Source organism: Sardina pilchardus, chromosome 4, assembly GCF_963854185.1.
Source record: "Sardina pilchardus chromosome 4, fSarPil1.1, whole genome shotgun sequence".
NCBI classification, from domain to species: Eukaryota; Metazoa; Chordata; class Actinopteri; order Clupeiformes; family Clupeidae; genus Sardina; species Sardina pilchardus.
This window is the reverse complement of record NC_084997.1, coordinates 35,603,767-35,612,534: the sequence shown is the minus strand read 5'-3', so window position 1 is coordinate 35,612,534 and position 8,768 is coordinate 35,603,767. Positions and strand designations below refer to the sequence as shown.

General features: G+C 39.8%; 1 protein-coding gene across 2 annotated transcripts; it reads left to right on the top strand.

Annotated features, from left to right (window-relative positions):
* Nucleotides 1-705: 705 nt before the first annotated feature.
* On the top strand, nucleotides 706-4,516 carry LOC134079162 (caspase b-like). Of its 2 annotated transcripts, XR_009938884.1 has the most exons (5): nucleotides 706-1,237; nucleotides 1,711-1,806; nucleotides 2,016-2,246; nucleotides 3,740-3,873; nucleotides 4,386-4,516. XR_009938884.1 is itself a non-coding variant. In XM_062535346.1 (4 exons), exons 1-4 carry the CDS (start codon nucleotides 980-982, stop codon nucleotides 3,743-3,745), a joined length of 591 nt encoding a protein of 196 aa, XP_062391330.1. In that variant the 5' UTR covers nucleotides 706-979; the 3' UTR covers nucleotides 3,746-4,236. The 2 variants fall into 2 exon arrangements, 1 of the variants encoding a protein (XP_062391330.1); XM_062535346.1 differs by lacking the exon at nucleotides 4,386-4,516 and having other exon boundaries at nucleotides 3,740-4,236.
* Nucleotides 4,517-8,768: the final 4,252 nt, after the last annotated feature.

The window sequence follows — 8,768 nt, the reverse complement described above, 5'->3', positions numbered from 1 at the left end:
CACCTGAGTTGCAATGTGAACATACACACAGACATACATTTTAAGAAAAGGGCTGATGCTGATCGGTCTTCAGCTATTTTGGTGTGTTTTATTATTACACATCCAGACGAATACATATGAGTCGTTGTAAGCTATGACTTATTATGTGTATAATAGGAACAAAGTTGTGATTTTAAAAAGATCAAGGGGGGAAATCCGAGGGGGCACATGCTCCCTACTTCAATGGGCATGATGCATCTGTGTTGAACTCCTTTCCCAAAGGAACATGTCTGTAAGATTGATATTGAATTCCAATTCAGTTGTATTTAAATATGTCTGTAATATTGATGTTTCATTCCGATTTAGTTGTATCTAAATACATTAACGTGTATTCATTTAGCAGACACTTGTGTATAAATAAATAAGTGCAGGGAAGACCTTGGTTAGGAATTACTAATGCATCAGTGATATTATTACGAGAGGATAAGGTTACAGACATTGGCCGGGTTTCCCAGACTCATTAAGAAGCTCTTAAGTGCTAAGAACTTCTTAGGAGCGCTATCAGAACGTTCTAACAATGCTCCTAAGAAGTTCTTAGCACTTAAGAGCTTCTTAACAAGTCTGGGGAACCCGACCATTATCAGTACTAGGTGTGGTGGGAGGTGAAATTGGTAGAATGTGGTGTAGCAGGTAGGAGGTATGAGGAAGGGAAGTTGAGGGAAGTTGTATAACAACAACAAATATGAATATGTCTTGAGACACTTTAAAGAGTGCAGCTTGAGCCTGAACCTTCTGTTGAATTCATGTAGTTATAACAATGTATTAACAAACAGTATATTGGCATACAGTAAAATAAGCTACATGTATATGATCTGGCATGTTGCCATTGTAGTATGAAATTGGAAATATGAAATGTCATTTTAAAAAAATATATAATGTGAGTATATATCACATGTGATTCCTATTTACAGACCTTTGTTTTCAGAGACAGTAAGTTGACATGGAAGAGTTCAATATAAACTCGGTACAGGTCATATTGTGGAAAACCATGGAAAACCTCATTGAGGACGACTTCAAGAAGTTCAAGAACCATTTGAAGGTCATGAAGGATGTTCCATTGTCAAAGCTTGAGAAAGCTGATCGGGATGATACCGTAGAATTGATAGTGCAAACATATACTGAGGAATTTGCAGGGAAGACTGTGGTTAACATCTTAAAGCAGATGAATCTCAATCAGATGGCCAATGACCTACAGGAGGTAAGCCACCGCTACAGCCAAGTGTGCTCTGTATTTGCCCATTAAATAACTGTAAAGACCTGGCAGTAGGGTTGCCATTGTTTTCCTGCTTTTTTAACAGTGCTACTGTGGCAGTATTTTCCTAATACATGGTTCATTTCCGTAAGGGATCCGTAAAGTCATCATGTTATATCAACTAAAGCTTTTAAGTTAAACAAACTGAAGTTTAATTGTGTCAAATAGAAATATTTATTTATGTTAACTCAATTGTCTTTGTTGTCTTGACATTAAATTTGTCTGCAGCATGGAAACATAAATATTTAAGTTGAAACAACAAATTGTGTTTTACAGTGTGCTGGCATATGCATAGAAAACAACAATCCTATGGTTTGTGTACCCCATGGCCGCATTTGGTTTACAATGGCTGCCATGTGAGTAGGTGAAAAGTGAGAAGTAAGTGACACTCTCAGCAATAAAGTCCACATTCATTGCAGAAGGTGCTAAAGATCGAGCTGCAGCCCATGCTGGAGAAGCAGAAGGCCTTTGAAGATGCAAGACGAGCCTATGAACAAAGAGAAGAACAAATTAAGGTGAAATATCAGACTGTTAAGATGTAGTTGTCAATGACAAATAGTCATATGTGTGTGTGTGTGTGTGTGTGTGTGTGTGTGTGTGTGTGTGTGTGTGTGTTATAGAATTGCATGTGACATGCATTTTTACAGTCCTATCTTATTTTAGATGCTGACATCACACCATCATGCATATACAGTAATTCAGATTTGTTAAATGTTTTATTTAGACTCAGGCCAAGTATGCAGAGAAGCAGATCAACAAAGGGTATAAGAAATTTGACCAGGCTCTACAAGATGAAGTGGCAGCAAAAATAGCTGCACTGAGGGAGGAAGAGGAGCAGAAGAGTCAGATGATGAAGGAGAAGATTGAGAAGATGAACAGAGAGATCTCAGCTCTTTCAGACACAATGAGAGCCATAGAAGAGAAGATGAGAAGTGATGATGTTACACCCCCGCAGGTAAGAACATGTTTTCCCATTGATGATAAACATTCTTTCATATTTAGATAGGTCATTGTAGTGATATAACATCTTTTGACTAATTAATGAAGGTATTCGCATTCACATATGAATCTAAATTGGCTATACTGCATAGGGGTCAGTCCGTCTGAAATCAACACTCTTTTGGGCCGCATATCACGGATTTGAATGAAACTTGGAATGCTGATTCGGATGTATAAGAAAGCCATGAAACTGAAATAACTTCCTCAATTTTAGTCACAGCGAAATGGCTTTCATGTTTTAAAGCTTGTTTACAGCAGTTAATTAGTGAAATCATCTGTACTGTTTCAACAATGCTACAGCCTTGACATGCAGTCAAGCCTCACTTGATCACTTACTGTATCTTGGATATCTTCATATCTTGAAATACCCCTCTGGAAAAGAGTGTTACAACAATATGAAAACAATTTGTCTGTGACTGAGATTGAGGGAGATAGGGTAAATCAAGCCCAAATCACCTTGAACATTGACCCAAAACATGCGATTTCAGTGTCATTGCTTACTTATATATCCGAATCAGCCTTCCAAGTTTCATTGAAAATCCACGGCGATGCGGTGTCATTTCACACGGAATGATCCAAAGAGTGAGTAATCATCATCTACTGTAATCTCTCTTCTTTTTCGAATAAGTGGTTGTGATTGTTTCCTGGATATTTGGTGATTCAGAAACTTCAGAAAGTGTGACTGATCTGAACAAGATTTAGTTTAATCTAGGAAGGGTCTCCAGAGCACATTCAAATGAGTTTGCAGATGCATCTGGGTTCATCCAGGATACCACAATTGCTGAACCATTCAGAATTCAGTGCACCATTCACTGATGCCAGGCCATTCATTGAGTGTATTATATTATATAGTATTATATTATGTACCATTCACTGATGCCAGGCCATTCATTGAGTTTATTATATTATATACTGTATTATATTATGCACCATTCACTGATGCCAGGCCATTCATTGAGTTTATTACATTATATAGTATTATATTATGTACCATTCACTGATGCCAGGCCATTCATTGAGTTTATTATATTATATAGTATTATATTATGCACCATTCACTGATGCCAGGCCATTCATTGAGTTTATTATATTATATAGTATTATATTATGTACCATTCACTGATGCCAGGCCATTCATTGAGTTTATTATATCAATTTATATAGGCCTAGTATTATATTATGTACCATTCACTGATGCCAGGGCATTCATTGAGTTTATTATATTATATACTGTATTATGGTATTATATTATGCACCATTCACTGATGCCAGGCCATTCATTGAGTTTATTATATTATATATTATATTATCATATTATGTTTATTATACGTCCTGAAATTCACCCTACATGAAATGAAAAGAATGGTGAACTATTCCATGGATAATATTTAAATGTTGTCATTAAAATGTGTGAGATTGTTGGACCTCTTGTCTGTCTCCTCTCTGTAGTTCTGAACCCGAACCCACAGCAGCACCAACACCAGAGTGCACACTGCAGGATCTAGAGAAGGTTCAGATCAACGTGGCAAAACACCTGGACAACCTGGAGGGCAAACTCATGAACAAATTGATGCAAAAGATTGGTCAGTAAAATAAACACACACACAGTGTCCTGTTCCTCTTCTTCAATACATATGGTAAAGGTCTAATGGAACTGCAGTAAACTCACAGACACGCAGACTGAGGGAGTCATACAGATACATACATATAACACAATTATTTTTGAAAAAATATTCCATTCTGATTATAGATTATAGTGTCCTGCACATGTTCATTAGTTTGGCTATCACCAGACTAAGCTCAATCTTTTAAGATTGAACATTAGTCCTGGGAGTCTGCGCTGTATTTCTACTAAGAGGCATAGTTCAAATGACTCTGTATGCATTTGGATAGTCCTTCAACCAATCAGACCAACGATCCAGGTGAGCCTGGTGGATAAGCTAGTTTGTGATTGGTTCCAGCAAATGTGGAAAGGAAGCAGGGGAGATAAATGTGCAGGTTTCCAGCCTGAGCTGCAAGGCGAAATCCAATTGCCGGCAGATCGGTCTTGGTTTACCCAGTCTACAAGTTCATGTGTGTGTTCTTTTATCTGCAGCTCCTGTGACTCTGGATCCCAACACTGCACACCCAGATCTCATCCTGTCTGAGGATCTAACCAGTGTGAGATACACTGAAAACAACCCCAAGAGATTTGGTGACTATTACGGTGTCCTGGGCTCTGAGGGCTTTAACTCCGGGACTCACTGCTGGGATGTGGAGGTTGACACCAACCATAATTGGTATGTGGGTGTGATGATGGAGTCGGTCAAGAGGAGGGCAGAGATTCACTCCAGGAGCGGATGGTGGAGTGTGTTTTGTGACGGGGATAAGTTCGGAGTGCGTGTTGGACCAGAGTCCGACACTCCTCTCACAGTGCAGCAGAAACCCCAGAGGATCAGAGTGCAGCTGGACTGGGACAGAGGAGAGCTGTCATTCTCTGACCCTGATAGTAACACACTCCTACACACACTCACACACACTTTCACTGAGAGAGTGTTTCCATTCTTCAGTACTGACTCCTCTCTGAGGATCCTACCTGTGAGTCCTCAGTAGCATCAGAGCAGCACTGATGGAGCTGATGGTGTCTCTGGCTGCACTCCCATAAGGCCAGTAGGTGTGATGATGAGGGGGGAGGGCAGATAGGGCAGAATAGGTGGTCAGGATTCAAATTAAAAGCATGTTAATAAGGTGACCGGTCTCATTTATAGCAGCCCAGAGACAATGATATGGGTCTTCGTGGCTTGCTGCTGTACAATATGAAGGTATAAAATGTTGTACTTATGTATACTTATGTATCATTTAGGGTTTCAAATGTTTCTGATTTGTTTTTTTTTCCTGATATACACTGCTAAAATGAATGTGTTGAAAACCACACATCTCTGTGTCCAGATAGGGACAACACAGTTTGTTATTATTGTTTATTACACAATATGTGCTGAAAATAACATGTTAACCACCAACTTCCAGTTTCATGAGAAATGTAACGATCCGTTTCTTGAGAACTGTAATCATTCGATTGGAACACATTTAACCGGTTATGTAGTTGCCCGGCAACATTCAAGATTAGGTTGCTCCCACACACAATACTCTCCCTCATACCAACCTCCAGTTTCTTGAGAAATCTAATGATCCATTTCCTGAGAACTGCACTCATCAAGTTGGAATACATTGAAACAATTATGTAGTTACCCTGCAATAATGCTTATTCTGGGCTTGCATACTGTAGGTGATCGAGAGGTCAGAGACTCTACGCTGTAACTGAAGGCTTCTCTAACATGACCATCCCAGAAATGTACATGTAACAGGGGTTCGGGGAGGGGGTGCTAACTTTTTGGGATTATTTTCGCTTCTTATTACTCCTCACGTGACCTGGCAACCCTGAAAGCAAATAGACAACACGGGGCGGGGCCGCATGGCAGCACAGTGGATAAAGAGTCCGACGAGTTGTCTATGGGCGTACAGTGTGAGCAGTCAGATCGCATCCGAACATCGGATCGTGTAGAGTGAGAACAGGAATCGTGAGCTGCCCCTGCGAATTCACTCGTACAGTATGAGCAGCAGCTGAATACCGCGATTGGAAAAATCGCACAGTGTATGCCCAGCTTTAGCTACACTTAGGCCCTTTAAACTAGCCAATCCCCTCTTAGACCCCTCTGAGGACCCAAGGTTCAAGCAATAATTGTGCAGTTCATCTTTTTGAATGGTTGAAAAATGTATTCAAATTAAATATGGGCAATAAAGCTACTTGAAATTACTTAATTCAATTATTAACCCTTTTTTGCAGTTCAACCACTTCAATTCCTTTAGGGCTTAATTTGACTTATCTTAAATAAAACTTGTGTACTTGTATCCACGTCTCTGTTCTCCTTATTTTGAGGTCATTAACACTATTATGTAGTGTTAATGTAGTACTATACATGTGTTTGGGTAATCCCTCACGGCGTAGGCGGAACAATACAGTATAACGCCAGGTCTCATTTGCATGTTATCAAAGTTGGATAAAAACACAAAACAAATAGTGATGATCCATGTGTAGGCCTAATGCATCTCTCACTATTCCATTCATCACCAATAGATGACAGTATGATATATACCAAGATATTGACATGATTGAATGAGTAAATGTATTGGAGAGAATAGGGAAGGGGAGGTTGCCTATAAAGTTGCCTATGCAAAATCCATCAACTTGCCTTTGCATTTCTAACTGCAATTGTGTTTTTTTTACATACATTTTATCCCTGTAGAGACACACTCACACTTCAGAGGGGGAATATGCTCTGTGTTTTGTGTGCAACAGAGCGGTAGATAAAACAGAGTGGCGACACTCCCATAGACCTCCATAGGAAAAAATGGCAGCGCTTTTCCCAGGCTATTTCCTTCTTCAGCTCTAGGTGTGCGTAAAGGTTGCAGTTGTGAGGAAAAGTTTACGATCAGCTCCTTATTTGGGCCTCGGGTTCTGTTTTGCCTTGCTCTGCTCGTTCACTTGATGGTTCATCTATTCCATTTATCATCAGTAGATGGCAGTGCTTACCAAAATAGTAGCAGGTTTGAATTTGGAAATGTATCATAGTGATTAGGGAATGATTGTGAACAGGATGACTGTATTATTGGGATGTGAACAGGGAAGGTTGCCTGAGCAGTTGCTTATGCTTCTGCAAAATTAATTTAAATGTATATTTACATCCCTTGCACTATTATCTGGACTCAGACATAGCCTCCCTCTAGACACACACACACACACACACACACACACACACACACACCTGCATAATATTAACATGATTGAATGAGTAAATGTATTGGAGAGAATAGGGAATCATTGTGAACGAGAAAGGTTGCCTAAAAAGTTGCTTACCGGTATGCACCTATATCATTGTATTAACATGTGTTAGAACTAAGAAGCAATGGACTAAGTAACTTCACAGTGTGGCAACACTTCAGCCATCCAAGTATAGTTTACTTGATCTTAATGATCGTGTTCACTTTTCCAGTTCAACATTAAACTACACTCATTTTAAGATAGTACTCGTAAAGAAAAATCAGCATAATGAATTTAACATAAAAGTCGAGTTATAATAACTTAACATTTTAAGTAAGTATAGCTATTAGATTTTACAGTGTGTGTGTGTGTGGTGGCACTATACATGAAATGAGTGTTGGTTACGGAATGTAATGACATGGCCCAACATAGGCTCCTATAGGCTCTGCAGTTTTCGAGACATCCACCATCCACCAGTCCGGCGGCGGGTTGACGGATCAAAACGAAAAACAATGGCGACATGCTATGCTTGCGGGGCTACATTACCACCAACTTCCGTGCAACCTGGTCTTTCAGTCACCCGGGAATCCTTGATGGAAACTTGCGCCGCACAACAAAATCTGACTTCGCTGCGCGGCGGTCATAATAATGTAACATGTGTTCTTAACTGGTATTTGCTGACCGGTTATACTTGTCATGTTACATTTATCATGTGGCTGATTCATTGAGCATGCAGCAGAGGACATCAACACGGAAACCCACTGTGGCATTTGGCAGACTTCTGATCAGCGATTGCCTCACTGCTTGATAGCGTTATCTTCTCACCCTACCTATTGTTCTCACAGAATGAGGAAGAGAAGTGTATACAGACTCCATTACATTCACACAGCAAGATCATCTTATGCTGATTTGTCTTGAGGGCAAATTTGTCTTGATTTGTCAAACACCAAAAAGACGTAAAGCTCGAGCAAAGTTTGACAGAGAACAGTTTTCACATGAACTCGTTTTTTAATGACAAATTGGCTTCTAAACTTGAAGATCTCTCTTGTCCAGTGTGTTGTGAAATTGTTAACAATAAGATATAAGTAAAATTCTTGATTGAATTTGGATTTTTTTGTAAATTATTGTCAAAAAGACCAAATGGAATTGATCGGGATTCTCTGTGGCATTTGGCAGACTTGTGATTAGTCCTTGCCCCAGGGCCACCTCTCCTACCCTTCAGTCATCCTCACAGAATGAGGAAGAGAACATTATATTCACACAGCAAGAGAGATCTTACAGTGAGTCCTCAGTCACTCTCATGCCTGGAATGTGGTGTTTTGGCTAAGCACCTGAAAGCTATGTGGTGCCTGGTGAACACGTTTATTTATAAAACACATTTCATACACAGAAGCGATTCACTGTGCTGTTCTAAAGCAAACAGTAATAGCAAATAAAAGCATAGAAGGGCAATTTAGAGCAGAGTGGCGCAGCGGAAGCGTGCTGGGCCCATAACCCAGAGGTCGATGGATCGAAACCATCCTCTGCTAGGCCGAGTTTTTCTTGAATTTCCCCTTGGGGATCAATAAAGTATCTATCTATCTATCTATCTAATAGTCAAACTAGATGTACCAAATAGCTGTACACAATATGACCGCCGCCCAGTTCTGCACATTCTCTCCACAAAAATCTACTGTTTGT

Excerpts from the sequence above, each read along its gene's own strand:
- LOC134079162 (XM_062535346.1), top strand. The coding sequence starts at position 980 with ATGGAAGAGTTCAATATAAACTCGGTACAGGTCATATTGTGGAAAACC. Across the intron at positions 1,238-1,710 it reads TGGCCAATGACCTACAGGAG|AAGGTGCTAAAGATCGAGCT; the intron begins GTAAGCCACCGC and ends CATTCATTGCAG. Across the intron at positions 1,807-2,015 it reads AAAGAGAAGAACAAATTAAG|ACTCAGGCCAAGTATGCAGA; the intron begins GTGAAATATCAG and ends TGTTTTATTTAG.